The following is an 18273-nucleotide window of genomic DNA, read 5'->3' on the forward strand; positions in this document are numbered from 1 at the left end:
ATGAAATTAAATGAAATAAAATTCACTAATTATGGAAGACACCTATAATTGATACAGTTAACCTAATTTAAGCAGGTGAAGTTTTTCAGTTTGTCTATTATTGCTTTTTGCTTTCTGCCCTAAGTCTTAGTCTCTTAAGTGCCCACAATTAAACCAGAAAAATGGGCATTTAACCACATAGCACAACCTCCACACTTGGGCTCGGGGTACCAGTGCAGGGTATAGTCAGACAGTGGTTAAAAAGGCAAGATTCCTAAGGCCGTTGTGGAGCCCCTTACTCAGACCCCAGTTTCAACCAGCCCTCAGAAACCTTGGAAATATTTGCTATTTCCATTAGAAACCCAAATGCATGTATTGCTCCAAGCACATGCTCTATTGATAACAAATCAACGCCATCTTCTTTATAATCTCACTGCTTTGTTACTTTATTTTTGCCTCATATACATACCTTAAAATTAAAATAACTTAAGTCATAACTTTCATAAGCCTTTGAGTTAAATAACTTAATTTGAAATGCTAAGGGTTATACTTTCAAAGCAATTTTAATTGCATTTCATTATCACCAAATATTTCATTATTACACAGATCACAGATTAAAACAGAACTGTATTTATAGTTAGCACCCAAGAAAATATAATCTGTATAAAGCTCCAAACACACCGATAGTCAGCTGTAAAATCATCTTTGAAGTAGAAACGCTCAAATATCCATGCTTATTAAAAACTTCTTGTAATGGCACCAAAAGCACAGTACATAGAAGAATATTCATTTTTAGGGAAATAAGGGATATTTGTTATCAAATTGCACCAAGATGACATATGCAGATATCAATACAAAGAACTCACTTTTTCTTTGTTAACAGGCTTTGTAAAAGGAAGTCATAATAACTGTCAACTTATGTTTCATTTAGTCAAGTGCTCCAAAATATAGAAATGAATAAAAATATTAGGTGAATTTAGATTTTTGAGCTCTGTATCATATGTGATGTTTTAGAAAAAAAATTTTTTCAAGTATACGTGTGGTTTTTTTTTGTTTTTTTTATTTTGGTTTTTCAATTACAGTTGTCCCCTTTTCCCCTAATTTCTCTCCCCCACCCAACCCACCCCCTCTCCCGCAATCATATCCCTCCCCGTTGTCCATGTCCATGAGTCTTTTATACAGGCTCTTTAATTACACCCTTCCCTTACTTATCCCCCTTCTCTCTCTCTCCCCTCCCCCCTATTGACGTGTGTTTTTATTTCTTTTACTAAGTCACATGTTATAAATCATTTTTATCCATTTGGGTTATATAACAGTTATTGTTAATACTATCAGTACACCAATTATTGTACTATTTCTTTATTTGTTTCCATTTTAAGCCCCAGCACAAATTTGCCACCTCTATTTACAGATGCTTCTTTCTGCTAAATTATTTGAAATTGCATTGTGTCAGCCTTTATTTGAACAAGTTAGTTGGTACTTTCTTACAGCAACAGACAACACCTCTAACCCAGGTAATCAGCAAACACATGCATTCATTGATTTACTCATTCATTTGTTCATTTTTTAATCTATCATGATTATTTGTCATAAAGAAACCAGGGTATAGTTGTATCTAGGTATAATGAGCTTTGAGTTCTCTGTAGATGAGCTATACCTTTAAGAGGCAAAGAATAATTTTATATATGTTTATAGAATAGATTTATTTTGGAATAGTGCTATTATTAATATTGTATCTCCTTCACAAAACACCAGGCCTTACTTCAGACTCATGACGTAGTGGCACATGAAGTTTACAGTGATGAAGCATTGAGGGTCACACCTCCTCCCACCTCTCCCTATTTAAATGGTGATTCTCCAGAGAGCGCCAACGGAGACATGGATATGGAGAACGTGACCAGAGTTCGGCTGGTTCAGTTCCAAAAGAACACAGATGAACCAATGGTAAGTAGGAAAACAAAGTTTTCTATACTCTCATAAAATGCCAGCATGAGTTAGAGCAGCTAACTTTAACCTATACTACTAGTAAGTGAGGAGAGAAGGAGGGCATGAATAGTTTTAAAGAAATCAGTTTTCAGATCCTCATTTCACCACAGCACACACACACCTCGCCCCTGCTGCTGCCCAGAATTATGATGACATCATGGCTAAGGCATGTTGGTTCTCCTTCAGCTCTGACCGGTGTGGCTCAGTTGGTTGGGCGTTGTCCCACAAAGCTAAAGGTCACTGGTTTAATTCCTGGTCAGGCTATATGCCTGGGTTGCGGGTTATGTCCCAGGTTGGAGCAAGTTTGAGATGCAGCAAATCAAAGTTTCTCTCTCACATCCATATTTCTCTTAAAAAAAATCTTTAAAAAAAAGGAATTGCTCTTTAGCTTTACAAAAAAAAAAAAATTGTATACCTGGTACATTATTACTCCAGAGCATGAAAACCTCTGGGGCAGCCAAGGGGAGGGGGGCACATTTTGAAATATTGGCTTTGGTGTTGAAAAAGTGAGCCAGATAGTTCAATTGGTTGGAGTATCATCCCAATATGCCGAGGTTGCAAGTTCAATCCCTGGTCAGGGCACATACAAGAATCAATCAATGAATGCATAAATAAGTGGAACAACAAATCGATGTTTCTCTCTCTCCCTTCCTCTCTCATTCTAAAATCAATAAATAAAATTTTTTTAAATATCCATGCTTAAAAAAAAGAAAAGAAAAAGTGAATGTCTAATGACATTGTTAAAATCATCCTTTTTTAAGTCTTGTGGTTTTCAGATCTTTTACCTTAAACAAATTTAAAAGAAGACTAATTTGGAAGGCATTCAAAGAAATGAGTAATGCTGTGAAAATAAAATGGACCATCCATGGAAGGAATTCCATTCACATCTACTTATTTAATATGAGTTAATTTTCTCATTGCTTAGGAATAACATTGAAGTAGAATTGATGCTGACCCTTACCTCATTCTCATAGAATTAACACAGATTGGGAAGATCAAAAAAGTCTCCTTGATGTTAACTAAACAAAAGCAGGGCCCAACGTGGGTAGGGCAGAGCAGAGACCATCCAGACAAACAAAGTAGCATGTGCAGAAACTTGGTAGTAAAAAGGCTCTTAGCATAGTTTCAGAATGGAAAGAAGTAATCACAGCTACGCTGTAGAAAACAAGGTGAGTGACAGGAACAGGACCACGCAAGTGTTGAAAGACATGTTAAGGATTTTATTCTTTATCTTAAAAACATCAGGAAGCTATTGAAGAGTTTTAAGCAAGGAGGTAAGATCAGATTTTTATTTGAGAAATCACTCTGGAGAATGGATTAGAGGGGAACAAAAATGGGTATGGGGACACCAGTTAAGAAGCTATTGCTATAGTAAAACAGGGGAGAGGTGATGGAACTGTGAACTAGGGGGACAGATATCAAGTGGAAAGAAGTAAAAAGATTTAACAAAAGAGTAGAATCAGTAGACCTTGATAATGGATTGACAATGGAGATCAAGGAGAAGCAAGTATTAAGGATGACCCTAAACTCAGGTTTTACCAGTGGATAGACAATGATGCTACCTACTGAGACAGAATATTGGGAAAGTTCCAAGATTTGGGGAGAAATCTTATCTGCAGAGAAAAATCCAAATTTAATGCATTCATATCTTTTTCTTAGAGCATAGAAAAGGGATATTGGGATATATATAAAAAAACAAATTACCTACTTAAGAAAGTTTCCCAGTTGCTCTCCAAATTAAAGGAAGAGTTACAGAGCAGTGATTCCATGTCTGCAATTTCCAGAGAGCCCTCGACTGTAGACATTTCAGGTTGTAATTCTCATTTACTGTTCTTTGCCTGTTGTACTGTATTATTCCAGCACTTGACACAGGCAGGGGACATATAAATCACCTCACCCTATCTGGTGCTCTCCAAGCAACTCTTTTGCTTAAGGGCATGGGCAGTAGCAGCTTTGGGGGACCTTGGGCCAATCATTTCATGTCAGTGGGCCTCAGTTTGTTCATATTTTGTTTAGCAAGTATTGCCAAAAGCATACTTAACTAAATGGCCCCCAAGGTCCCCCCCCCAGCCCTGAAATTCTAATATTCCATTCATTCGTGTTATATATTCATTCATTCATTTAACATATGCTTGTTAAGTGCCTACTCTGTGCAGATAACTATATTAGATGCCACTGAGGTAGTAGCAGATAAGACATGGGCCCTTTCCAGAGGTCACTTTCCACAGGGTTGCCTGCATTAAACAAGTAGATGTGCACTTTAGCACAGTTTGTTTAACAAGAACAGTTGTGACCGAGCTATAGAGGAGAGAAGGCTGTGTCACAGAGGCAGGAAGAAGGGGTGATGAGCCAAGCAGAGCAGACAGGAAGATGAAATTGACCACAAGAAGGTGGCCCAGAAGCGTCTTATGATCATCATGCTCTAAAGCAGTGGTTCTTAACCTTCCTAATGCCGCAACGCTTTAATATAGTTCCTCATGTTGTGGTGACCCCCAACAATAACTAAAGCATAGTGATTAATCACAAAAACAATATGTAATTATATATGTGTTTTCCGATGGTCTTAGATGACCCCTTTGAAAGGGTCATTCGACCCCCAAAGGGGTCACGACCCACAAGTTGAGAACCGCTGCTCTAAAGCATCCCAGTGACAGTTGCTTGGTCTTTTATATGAAAGCTCACTACATAGTAACATACAATAAGTAAAAGTATAAAACTGCATCCCTGCGTTACATTTTTTAAAGATTATATTTATTTATTTTTAGAGAGAGGGGAAGGGAGGGAGAAAGAGAGGGAGAGAAACATCAGTGCATGGTTGCCTCTCGCACGTCCCCAACTGTGGACCCAGCCCACAACCCAGGTATGTGCCCTGACTGGGAATCAAACCGGTGACCCTGTGGTTCACAGGCCAGCACTCAATCCACTGAGCCACACCAGCCAGGACCCTGAATTACTTTTTTCAGAAAGTATAAAATGGCCTTGAATCTCCCTTTCTCTCTTGTCTTCTATGATCCTCGTAAAGGTGTGTGTGTTTCTTCTCTTGTTGAATGGTTGCCATAAAAATGGGAATTATTTCATTGAAAATGTGTATCTTCAATAATATAGTTCTCTATTACATTTAATACAGTTTCATTTGCTTGCTTAGTTATCTTAATAAAAGCATTATGTTATTACACAACATATACCCATATGAGCTCTTTGCTTTTTGGAACTTCTGCAGCGTGTCCAACTATGGTAGGTTTACCCCCCCCCCAAGGATGATATACTCCCATTACACCCTTGTTTTCTCATTTGTAACATTGCGTTTGCAATTACTTCTCTATTGATTGGGACTCCCTTAGTTGCAAGTGATACAGACCAAACTGGAACTAACTTAGACAATAGGGGAGAGACTTAATGTAAACAAGGAAAAGCCAGGAATTTACCCCAAGCTGGGATAGGTTCAGGAGGCAGCATACAACCCAAGCTGGGCCGGTTCTTTCCCTGGAATTTGGGAACTTGGGAACAGCAAGAACACGAGTCAGTTCCACTCTGCAGAGAAATGTTTGGGGCAGACAAAATAATGAATGTTAACTTTGCTGGGTTTGAGGTGAATTTACCCTAGCCATGACAGACCTGTTTGTCTCATTCACTACTGTGCCAAGCAGAGTATCTGCCACATAAAGGTTCGTGGTAACGTTAACTGAATGAATACATTGATTTAGTAATTTCAAGGATAGAACCCCCAGTATATTATCATTTCCCTTATGAAATTAGATTTGCCATACACATTAATTTACAACATTTTCCAGGAACACCTCCCTCCGTAATGATACGTGTTGATTGAAAGTATAAGTAGGAAATGAAACATGCCTGCCGCTTTAAAGAACTATAAAATAGGAACCGTGCAAAGTTATATTTTGTAGAATTGTACAAATTAAGACAGTCCAGATTATAAAAATCTCAAATATTTTATGAAGTTTTCTAACAGAATGTTATCTTCCAGTGAAGAAAGTAAGACAGAGTTCCCCTACCCTTAATCATCTCAAATGCAAGATCAGTTTTCACCAAGGGCACTTGTTAAAATGTAGATTTCTGGGCACCACTCCAAACTTCCTGACTCTAAACCCAAAGAGTAAGTTTTAAAATCTGTATTATTTAAAAGGCCCCTGTTTGACTCTTGGAATCAACTAGGTGTCATGCAAAACTATGTTTATGAATGCTTGTCTTACAATGGTGACTAATTAGAAAACCAAAAAAAGTTATCTATTCCATAGAATAGTATTCTGGCATTACATATGTGGAGCTTATACTTCTGGGTCAAGATAGATTAACAGAGACCAAATTTACCCTCTCATCTGAAAGAAGAGTTTTCAAGACATTGGCCATCAAACAATAAAGGATAGTAATCCCTAAGATACAAGAAGCAAACAACATGAGCCCTATGACTGCCCAATCTTGCTGATTTGAGAGAGTTGCAAGGCCACAGCACAGGGAGGGATATTGATGCAAAGCAGGCAGACTCCCTGAAACTGAGGAGATAGAAATGAAAGTCTGGGGAGACCAAGACACCTAAAGTTCAGAGGAAAGAGTACTGAAGAAGAGAGGGCTGCACAGAGAGAGAGCCCTAGAGATCCACAGAGTCGTCCTCAAGTATTCTGAATAATGATCAGCATGTTTATGAGAGGAAACTACCGAGAGCTAAGGAAAGACCATCCAAAAGGATTAGAGAGAACAGTGCCCAATACTGACTGCCTGTTTCCACCCACCAGACTGGAAAAACCAATTTGTGGGGGTATTGTGTAGAGTGCTCTGGCAGATCTCACCTCAGTAATGAGAAATAAAAATGGAAAATTATTCCAGACCTCCCTAACAAAAGTATGAAAGGAAGACCCAAATGATCAAGCTATTTTGAAGTAACTAAACTGTATCCCAGAAAAAAAAGCTTAAAAGTATTTATATTTTTTATTTTTATAAAAGTATTTATAAAAATAAAAATACATAGCTAGCATGCAACATGATAAAATTTACAAATCTGGCATCTAATCAAAGATTACAAGTCTTGTTAAGAGGCAGGAAAATATGACCTATAATGTGAGAATAATCCATCAAAACTGACAGAATAAGCCAAGTGGTGAAAGACAAATACCGTATGACCTCACCTATAAGAGGAACCTAATGAACAAAACAAATGAGCAGAAATATAACCAGAGGCATGGAAACAAGGAACAGACTGACAGTGACCAGAGGGGAGGGGAGAGGGGGAGAAGGGGGGAAAGAAGTAAAAGGGTCAAGGAACAAGTATAAATGACCCATGGACATGGATCACAGTGGGGGATTGACTGCGGGAGCAGAGGGTGGGCAAGGCAGGGTGGAGCAATGGGGGGAAATTGGGACAATTGTAATAGAACAACAATTAAAAAACTAACATAGAACTGACAAAGATATTTGAAATAGCAGAAAAGTGCACTATGGGATTAATGGCCGATTAGAAATTTCCAAAGACGAGATTAGTGAATTCAAAGACAGCAGAAAAATTATCTAAAAGAGAGAGAAAAAAAGAATTTTAACAGTCAATAATATTGTAATAATTGTGCATGATACCAGGTGGATACTAGAAATACTGGGGGGGGGCATTCTGTAAAGTATACGATTGTCTAATCACTATGCTAGACACCTGAAACTAATATAAAACAATATTGAATGTAAACTTTAATTGAAAAATAGAATTTTTTAGAAAAAATAATTTTAAAAACTAAAAGTACCACTGAGCTGTGAGACAACTTCAAGCGGGTTAATTGACAGAAAAAAGTATTTGAAGAAATAATGGCTGAAAATATTCCAAACTTAATGGAAAATATAAATCTGCAGGTGCAAGAACCACAATGAACTCCAAGCACAAATAAGAAGAAAACAATACCAAGGTGTAACATAACCAAATTGCTTAGAACTAATGATAAATAGATCTTAAAAACAGTCAGATATTTTTAAGCATATTTTATTGATTATGTTGTTAACAGTAGTTCCAATAGTTTCCCCTTTGCTCCCCTCTGCCCAGTACCCTCCTTCCCTCCAGCAATCCCACCCCCCTTCGTTCATGTCCATGGGTCGTGCATATAAGTTCTTTGGATGCACCCTTTCCTGTATTATTCTTAACTTCCCCCTGTCTATTTTGTACCAACCAGTTATGCTTTTAATCCCTGCACCATATCCCCATTCCTCCCCCTCCCCCTCCCAGCTGATAACCCTCCAAATGATCCCCATACCTATGATTCTGTTCCTATTCTGGTTTGCTCAGTTGGATTTTTTTTTTTTTTTTTTTTAGATTCAGTTGTTAATAGTTGTGAGTTTGTTGTCCTTTTAATGTTCATAGTTTTGATCTTCTTTTTCTTAAATAAGTCCCTTTAACATTTCATATAATAATGACTTGGTGGTGAGGAACTCCTTTAGCTTTACTTTGTCTGGGAAGCACTTTATCTGCCCTTTCATTCCAAATGATAGCTTTGCTGGATACTTGAGTAATCTTGGTTGTGGTTTGCTTTTCATCACCTTGAATCCTGCTTGCCAGTCCCTTCCTGCCTGCCAACTTTCCTCTGAGAAATCAGCTGATAGCCCTATAGGCACCCCCTGTAGACAACTCTCCGCCTCTCTCTTGCTGCTCCCAGGACTCTGTCTTTATCTTTCACCTTTGGCATCTCAGTCATGATGCATCCTGGTGTGGTCTCCTCTGAGTCCAGCTCGCCTGGGACTGTCCGTGCTTCCTGGACCTGTATGTCCATCTCCTTCACAAAATTTGAGAAGTTTTCCTCATTTTTTTCAATTCTTGCTTCCTCATTCTGCACTGGTTGACCTTTTTTTTTTTTTCCTTATGTGCCAAATCATTGATTTGAACCCCAGTTTCCTTCCCTTCACCATTGGTTTTGTGTGGATTTTCCTTTGTTTCACTTAGCATAGCCTTCACTTCTTCCTCTATGCGTCTGCCATACACAAACATATCTGTCAAGCCTGTGAGCATCTGTATCACCGGTGTTTTGAACTCTGCATATGTTAGGTTGTCTATCTCCTCATCTGCTAGATTGGCTATCTCCTTGTCGCTTAGTTCTCCCACTGGAACCTTGATCCATTTCCCCTTTTGGGCCATACTTTTCTGTCTCCTCATTCTGACAGGCTCCTTGTTTGTTTGCCTCTGCATCCCAGGTAGAGCTGTTGCTCCTGTAACGTTGTAAGGGGCGGAGCCTTAGGGATTCATTAGTACAGGGCAACCTGTTTCACCACGTTGTGGCGCTGTATGGGGGGAGGTGTGTGAGAGGGAACAATGGCGCCTGCCCAGCACTCGCCCCTTTTCCAGGCACCTCTTCCACTTCCGCACCAGACTGGCACCCCTCTAGCTGCTGCCCTGGCCATCGTTCACAGAGTGGGTGGGTCTGCAGACGTTCTAGGACCGTGGGGGCCCTTCAAACAAGTAGACTCTGCTGAGACTGGCTGTTTCTGCCTCCACCCCAACCTCCACTGGTCTGCACAGTCAGAAGCAATGAGGCTTGATTTTCCCCAGTGCTGGGACCGTGGGCTTCAAGGCCCAGTGAGGAGCTGGGAACACTCCCAGGTGTGCCTCCTTACTTTTTAAAATGTGTGACTGCGCTTTCTGCCGGCCTGCCGCTGCCGCCACCACACCGTGTCCTCTCCACCCCAGCTCCATCCCTCCTACCTGTCTGGATGAGTATTTCTTTATATCTTTCTTTGCTGGACTTCCATGCAGTTTAATTTTCTGGAACTTCTGGTTGTTTCTAGTTTTTAGGTAGTTGTATTTCATCTTAGTTGTGCAGGGAGACGCAGCGTGTCTGTCTACACCTCCATCTTGGCCGGAAGTCCCCAGAGATTTTTTTTAAAAAGAGAGAAATGTTACATACAGAGAAACAAAGGTGAGGATGAAATTAAATTCCTTATCAGAAACAGTACAAATAAGAACAATGTCTTTAAAGTACTGAAAGTTTTTTTTAACCCTCAATTTACAATTCAAAATCCAGCAGAGGTATCTTTCAAAAAATAAAGGTGAAATAAAAACATTTTCAGACATACTAAAACAAAGAATTCAGTAGACCTACAATATAAGAGATGTTAAAGGATGTCCTTATCATTTAAGTATCTCTAAAAGATAATTGGCAACCTTTGCCGGTGTGGCTCAGTTGGTTGGACATCATCCTGCAAAGCAAAAGGTTGTGAGTTCAAGTCCCAGTCAGGGGACATGCATGGCTTGTGGGTTTGGTCCTCAGTTGCAGCAGGTATGAGAAGTAGCCAATCGATGTTTCTCTCCCTCACTTTCTCCTCCCTTCCCATCTCTCTAGAAGTAAATAAAATATTTTAAAAACAAGATAATTGACAGTTAAGTAAAAATAATAGCAATATGTTTAGGGGTTTATAACGTATATAAAAGCAAAATGTATAAAAACAGTAGCATAAAGGTCAAAAGGAAGGAAGTGGAAGTATATTGTTATAAGGTTCTTATACTGTTTTTGACATGGTATAATGTATCTCTCACATATTAATGTTTCTCTCCATCCCTCCCTTCCTTCCCTTCTCTCTAAAAATAAATAAATAAAATATTAAGAAAAAAAAGAGTAAAAAAAAAAGATAAAGAGAGAATCTTAAAAGCAGCAAGAGAAAAGCAGTCCATTACCTACAAAGGAGTTCCCATAAGACTATCAGCTGATTTTTCAAAAGAAACTTTGCAGGCTAGAAGGAATTGGCAGAAGTATTCAAAGTGATGAAAATCAAGGACCTACAACCTAGATTACTCTATCCAGCAAAGCTATCAGTTAGAATTAAAGAGCAGATAAAGAGCTTCCCAGACAAGAAAAAACTAAAGTTCATCATCACCAAACCATTGTTATATGAAATGTTAAAGGGGTTTATTTAAGAAAAGGAAGTCAAGGCTGTGCACAATAAAATGGCAAAAAATACATATCTATCAATAATTAAATCTAAAAAATAAACTTAGCAGACAAGAACAGAGGCAGAGAGTGTTTTGATCATTGTCAGAAGGGAGAGGGTGTGGGGGAATGGGTGAAGAGGTCAGGGGATTAAGAAGTACAAATAAGTAGTTACAAAATAGCCATGGGAATGTAAAGTATAGTATAGGAAATGGAGTAGCCAAAGAATTTATATGCATGACCCATGGACATGAACAATAGTGGGAGGATTGCCTGAGGGAGTGAGGGCATGCTGGGTGGAGGGGTGCATAATCAATAAAATATAATTTTAAAAAATTAAAATTAAAGAAACACCAGTTCTGTAGAAACTTTTCCCAAGACATTGAAAAGGAAGGAATTCTTCTCAACTTAGTTTTTGTTGTTTTTGTTGTTATCATCAGACTAGCATCGCCCTGATACCTGAACCAGATAAAGACATTACTAGAAAACTACTGACCAGTAACCCTCTTGAATATAGATACAAAAATTCTAAACAACTTCGTATATTAAATGAAAAAGAAGATGCCCTAACCAGGTGGTAACTAATGCAGAAATACAGCTTTATTTATAACAGCCAAAAGCTAGAAACAATTCAGTGGGTGAATGGATAAACGAAACAATATAACCATACGATGGAATATTCCGCTAAAACAGTGAACTATTGAACCATGCAACCAGAGTTGAATCTCACATTGTGAATGGAAAAAAAAGTAAGAAAACTTTGCTTTAAGGATGGGCACAGTCTATTATACTCGTGCATCAATTAAAACTTTTTTTAAATTATTAAAAACATTAAAAATAAAGCAACATGGAAAATATAATTGGAAGATTAAAAAGCACTATAAAATGTATGTATACTATTATTATAGCAATCAAAATACTAAAAATAATTTTGTCATGGCACGATGGAGTAATGGATGGTTTTCTCCTCCATTTTCTATATTTTCTTTAATGTTTTCCTAACTTTTGTCATTAAAATTGCAACAAAATCACAAATATAAAAACAAGTACCAGCCCTGGCTGGGTGGCATTGTCCTATACACCAAAAGGTTGCAGGTTTAATCCCTGGTCACAGTACATACCTGGGTTGTGGGTTCAATCCCTGATCGGGGTGCATACAAGAGGTAAACCAATCAATGTTTCTCCCTCTCTCTCTAATATCAATAAACATATGTTTTGGTGAGGATTTTAAAAATTAAAAACAAATGTCATCTCACGGTAATTCTATTTTTACTTAACTTTTTACAGGGAATCACTTTAAAAATGAATGAGCTAAATCATTGTATTGTTGCAAGAATTATGCATGGGGGCATGATTCACAGGCAAGGTAAGTTTCATATATGATTCTTTCTTTCCTGTATTAACTTTTTTCCTGTGGCCTAGTCAAGAAAGTGTTTTTATGATCCATATAAAAGATCTGTTAAATATATAGTCCATATCAATGATCTGTTTAAGTTATCTTTTGGATTTAATCTCTGTTGACCTCCACTTCTTATTGATCTACACATGCTGCAGCCTGTAGATAATGGAGGGAAGGTGTACTACAGTTCTGTTGTGGGAGCATCTGTGAATGACTGTTCAGATCCTGATTTATTAGAGATCATGAAAGATAAAGCAAAGTATCCTAATGGGCCACAGGATATGTGAAAGACATCTATTCTGAGATATAAGATACATATTAAAAAAGTTAAATCACAGTTCAAGAACTCTCTATTCATTCAGGAATGAGGTGTACTATTTATAAATTAGGAAATTATAGTATAAGTGACAACATAAAAATTCAATGGTAAGATCAGACTGATGGTTTCCAGAAGGGAGGGGAATTGGAGGCCGTGGTGAAAAAGGTAAAGGTACAAACTTGTAGTCACTGAATAATCACAGGATGTAAGTACAGCACAGGGAATATCGTCAACAATATTGTAATAACTATGTAAGACGCCAGGTGGGTACTGGAAATATCAGAGGGACCACTTTGTAAAGTACATGACTGTCTAATCATTGTGCTATACACCCGAAACTAATACAAAACAATATAGAATGACTGTAATAGAAAAACAATTTAATTTAATGGTAAAATAAGAGATATCAAATCTTTGATTAAGTTATTAATACCAGCTACAGTAAAGTACAGTCATTCTGAGAAGGGAATTCACTAAGGACTGAAGTAGACAAAGAATGATTTTGCTGAGAAAGTGAATTTTTCCTTAACCTTCAGGGGGGCTGGATTTGGACGTGTAGATTTAGGATTCTCTTTGAAAGGGCTGTTATATGCACTAGTACTTAGAATATGATCCAAAAATCATTCTCCTGTCCAAAAATTAGACTTCCTTTCTTTGATATCAGGTTATTTTTGTACTTACCTTATTTCCTTCACCCCAGAGAGCAAGAAGTACCACCATAAGCATTTTAATGCCTTCCCATCCTCTTCAAGATGACTGTTGTGTACACGGATGGTGTCTATCATTACTGCCACCTTCAGGGGAATCTTTATAGGCTTAGGGAGTGAACAGCATTCACACAGGAGGACATTTGCTTTTAGATTCCAGTATAAATTTTTTATTTACTATTTTTAATAAGTTGCTCTAAACTCAGTAAAGTCACAATATCATTATTTCTTTAATCTCTTTTTCTTATGTTACTGCACTGGCTAGACCTGCTGTCTCTAATAGAAGTGGTATAGTAGACATCCTTGTCCTATTCCTGTTTTTTAAAGGTAGCTTTCCAATGTTTCCCCACGAAGACTACCATTTACTATAGACTTTTTAATAGATACCTGTTATTAGAGCTGAAGTTCCCTTTTATTCTTAGTTGCTAAGCATTTTAATTATGATTGGGTTTTGAATTTTATCAAGTGCTGTTTCTGCATCTGTTGAGATGATTGTTAGTTTTTTTTTCCTTATATCTATTAATGTGGTGAACAACTTTTAAAGATTTCCTTATGATAAACAGCCCCTTGCATTTCTCAGATAAACCCAGCTTAGTCATTGTATATTATCTTTTATAGGTACTATTCAACTCTGTGTGCTAATGTTTTGTTTAGGATTTTGTATTTGCAATTATGATTGAGACTGGCCTGTAGTTAATTTTCCTTTCTTGTGTTTCTCTGTCTGGTTTTAGTGTCAGTTACATTGGCTTCGTAGATGACTTAGAGCGCCGTTTTTCTTCATGAGTTCTCTGAAAGACTTGATATAACATTGGAATTATTCACACCTCGAAAGTTTAGTAAAACTTGCCTATAAAACTATCAGGGCCTACTGTTTCATTTTTGTTTGGTATTTTTTAGGAAATTTTTTTTTACAACTGTTTCAATCTCTTTTTAACATTAATAAGGCTAGTCAAGCTTTCTGTATCTTAACTGGGTTTTGATAAATTACATTTTCCTTAAAAATCCTAAATTTTTAAAAATTATAGTAGTAAGTGTCTTCATAGTGTTCTCTTACTTTTATCCTCTGTTGTGTCTGTAATTGTCCCCTCGTTCATTCCTAATATGGCTTACTTGTTCCTTGTCCTTTTACTCTTGATCAGCTTTGCCAGAGGTTTGCTCCAAAACCCCTTTGGCTTCTGTTAATTGTATGTTAGTTTTCTATTTCATTGTTTTATGACCTAATGTTTATTATCTTCTTCCCTCTTTCTTTTGGTTTTATTTTTTTTAAATAGTTCATTTATTCCAGCCTTTCTTCACTTCTAATATATACATTTAAGACTAAACTCTACCTCTACTGTTTTATCTGTATCCCACCAGTTTTGATATTAATCATTTTTATTGTAATTCAGTTGTAAATATTTTTTAATTTCTATTGTGATATTTTTCATTGACCCATAAGTCATATAGAGGTGTTTTTTACATACAGTTAAGATCTTTTTTTAATTTTTATTTATTTATTGTTTTTCTATTACAGTTGTTCCACTTTTCCCCCATTGCTTCCCCCACCCTACCCACCCCCTCTCCCACAGTCAATCCCCACCCCGTTGTCCATGTCCATGGGTCATTCCTACTCGTTCCTTTACTAGACCCTTCCCCTTCTTGCTTCTAACTTAATTGCACTGTAGTCAGAGAATGTGTCACCATTCTTTGAGGTATGTTGAGACATACTATTTAGAAATTAGGAAATTTGAGTTTGATAGATAACAATATAAAATTCAATAGTAAGATCAGACTGATGGTTACCAAAGGGGAGGAGGGTTAGGAGGCTGGATGAGAAAGGTGAAGGGATTAAGAAGTACAAGTTGGTAGTCACAAAATTGTCAGGAATGTACTTTAATCATTTTGTAAATGGTCCATGTGTACTTAAGGAGAATGTTTATTCTTTAATTGTATGAAGAATTCTCATATCATGATAGACTTGGGGTTAATTTTTTGTTCAAATCTTCTATATCTTGACTAATTTTTGTCTGTTTCACTTATCAATAATTGTTTCAATATATCATTATCATAGTAGAATTTTTTTATTTCTACCTTTAGTTCTCTTTATTTTGGCTTTATTTATTTATAGAAGTGCCTGGTAAGCATTATCCTTAATAATACTTTCTACTTAAAATTTCTTTTATCTAACATTAATATAGTTATTCCAGCTTTAGTTTTAGTAGCATGTCTTCTTTCATCCTTTTATTTCCAACCATCCTTGGGGGAGCATTTTCCTTCTTCCTAAAGTGCATCCTCAGAAGTTCCTTTAGTGTTAGTCTCTTGCTGACAAACACTCTTAGGTGGTGTTTATCTGTAAATATTTTACTTCAGCCTCAGTATTGAAGATTATTTTTTCTGAGAGCACACATTTAGGTTGATGGTAACCATTCTGTTGCCCTTTGGCATCCCTTGTTTGATATTGAAAAATCTGATGTCACTACAGTTGTCCTTGCGTTGTAGGTGATATCTTATTTCTCTCTGGATGTGTTACAAGCTTTGTCTTTGATGTTCTGTAGTTTCACTACCTACCACATGGATTTCTTTTTATTTATCCTGTTTGGGACACATTATTCTCCCTGAATCTGTAATCATGTATTACATCAGTTCAAGAAAATTTGCAACCATATTTCTTCAAATATTGCCTTTTTTATTTTCTCTGTTGTCTTTTTCTAAACTCCAGGTAGGTGTATTTTAAACATTCCCTCCACATCTCTTAATTCCTGTTTTCCTTATTTTGTTATTTCTCTGACCTGCAGTCTAGATAATTTATTTGGTTATATCTTCCAGTTCACTGAAGCACTCTTCAGCCATGTCTGAACTCCTATTCAACTCATCCACTTACTGGCTTATACCACCAGTTATATTTTTCTTTTCTGGAAGTACTAGACATTTTATCTTATTTTTATTTTCAGATCTGTCTGTTCACACCTGATAATCTCTTGTTGCATGCTCATCCTTGCAACTGGGCCCTTTACTTTTGTTCTAATATTTAAGATATAGCTGTTTTATATTCTACATCTGACCATTCCAATATCTGTCCTCCTTGAGGATCTGATGATAAATCTGTTTTTCCTGTTTCTTATGACTCACACAGTAGTTTTCCTCATTGTATTTTTGGTCATCTTTGACTTTTGAGCTCATTGCTTGTCTAATCAATGGAAGTCCGGTAGGCCTAAACTGCGTATGCTTTCCTCCAGAGACAGTTTGTTCCTTGTTGTACCAGTTGCCGTAGAGTATCACTGGTCTGTGTCTTGGCCTCCTGCAGAATCCCAGGCTCAGCTTCTCTAACTTTCTGTTAGCCCAACGCTTAGAACCCAGCTAGAAGACATTACTACTAAGGCCTTCACCCTTCCCACTATTTCATTCCACCCTTAGTTTGCCACCACTTTGGATCAAGCACATAGGGTTCTTCTGTATGAAGGAGTGGGTGGGGATGGATGTAGGAAGGGTTTTTAGGGATTTGCACTCCTTTTGTGAGAGGTATGTCCTAGGCAGGAGTTGTGAGAAACTCTTTTGAGTGACCAGTCAGCCATAATGGAAGCAGAAGTCCCCAAAGTTTGCGGGGGTTATTATGTTAATTTTTCAAACATGAGTAGAGAGAACAGTGAGTGCAGTGAGTTCAAAAGTGAAGAGATTAGTGCAGTGATCACCCACATACCCGTAACCCAACTAGAATTATTGTTAATTTACAGCTACACTGGTTTCATCTGTACTTGCCCAGCTGCCCACTCTCCTAGATTATTTTGAAGCAAATCCCAGGCATGTGACTTTATTTATATGCATTTTAGAATGTTCCTCTAAAAGATACTGTGAGATTTTCATAATGTCAGGTCAGTGTGTAAATGTGCACAATTTCTAAATAAGGAGGCAAAATTCTATGTTAACATTCTATTTATGCATTGGTTCCTGGTCACTTTTTCTACTTAAAGTATTACAGGATGCTAAAATGCCTCCCAAATTATTATTTAAAAGATTGCAGTATGTCTAATATAAATTTAGTGTTACATAGGTATTATCATATCACAATTGAAAATCAAGAGCCTTTGTATCATATTTGGTAGATAACAATGATAATAACAACAGGAAACACATGTTATTTACTATGTGCCAAGAACCATTCTAAGCTTTCTACATGTATTAAATTCAATTAATTCTCACAATAGCCCTATGAGATAGGTACTGTTTTCATCTCTGCTTTATAAATGTGAAAACTGAGACACGGAGAGTTTTATTAACTTACCCAAGATCTTAAAGCTAGCAAGTGATGAAGCTAGGATTTGAACCCAGACAGGCTGGATCTAGAGGCTGTGCTTTTAAACCACTATACACATTGCCTCTCTCAGAAAAATTAGCAGATTTCCACAGCCATCTTTCCAAACTGTCTTCCATAGTAAATGTATCTGTTTTGGAGTTTACTACATAAGCCAAACTTATACCTGTTTCTGAAATATTGGTCTTCAATATTTAGCTTAATTTTTTTTAATTACTTACATTTCTGGCTTTGGATATTATTATTATAAAAGTATCTATTATTTCATGTTTATAATTTTGTGTAATTTAGGTACACTTCATGTCGGTGATGAAATTCGAGAAATCAACGGCATCAGTGTGGCTAACCAAACTGTAGAACAGCTGCAAAAAATGCTTGTGAGTACATGAAAGTTGCTTTTTCTTTGCCCAAGGTTGACTTTCAGTTTGTTAGCTTTCTTTTTAAAGCACTAATACGTGATATTCTTTTTCAGAGTGTCTTTGATACTACCATTGTGTGGACTTGAACTTACACAATATTCATAAACACTGATAACTAGGAAAATGTTTACATGCAACCAAGTTTGGGAACATTTTGCCCATCTTTAGCAGTGAAGGCTTTAACATTCTCCTTTCATCCTTTATCTGCTATTTTTTTAATCAAGCAGATGTTTAAAGAAAACCTCTCCAGCTGTGCATACCTTTGAACTA

General features: G+C 37.0%; 1 protein-coding gene across 10 annotated transcripts in view; it reads left to right on the forward strand.

Moving 5' to 3' along the window:
• The window catches only part of CASK (calcium/calmodulin dependent serine protein kinase), a 419618-nt gene that overhangs the window by 362272 nt on the left and 39073 nt on the right, over positions 1-18273 (forward strand). For all 10 annotated transcript variants that reach the window (XM_090265298.1, XM_090265289.1, XM_090265291.1 and 7 more), the window contains 3 exons: positions 1735-1923; positions 12159-12237; positions 17876-17961. In XM_090265298.1, coding sequence (XP_090121424.1) covers positions 1735-1923; positions 12159-12237; positions 17876-17961 — 354 coding nt within the window. The remainder of the gene's footprint in view (positions 1-1734; positions 1924-12158; positions 12238-17875; positions 17962-18273) is intronic.

The sequence above is a fragment of the Furipterus horrens genome, unplaced genomic scaffold, assembly GCF_987537825.1.
Source record: "Furipterus horrens unplaced genomic scaffold, mFurHor1.1.pri manual_scaffold_17, whole genome shotgun sequence".
Taxonomy (NCBI): Eukaryota; Metazoa; Chordata; class Mammalia; order Chiroptera; family Furipteridae; genus Furipterus; species Furipterus horrens.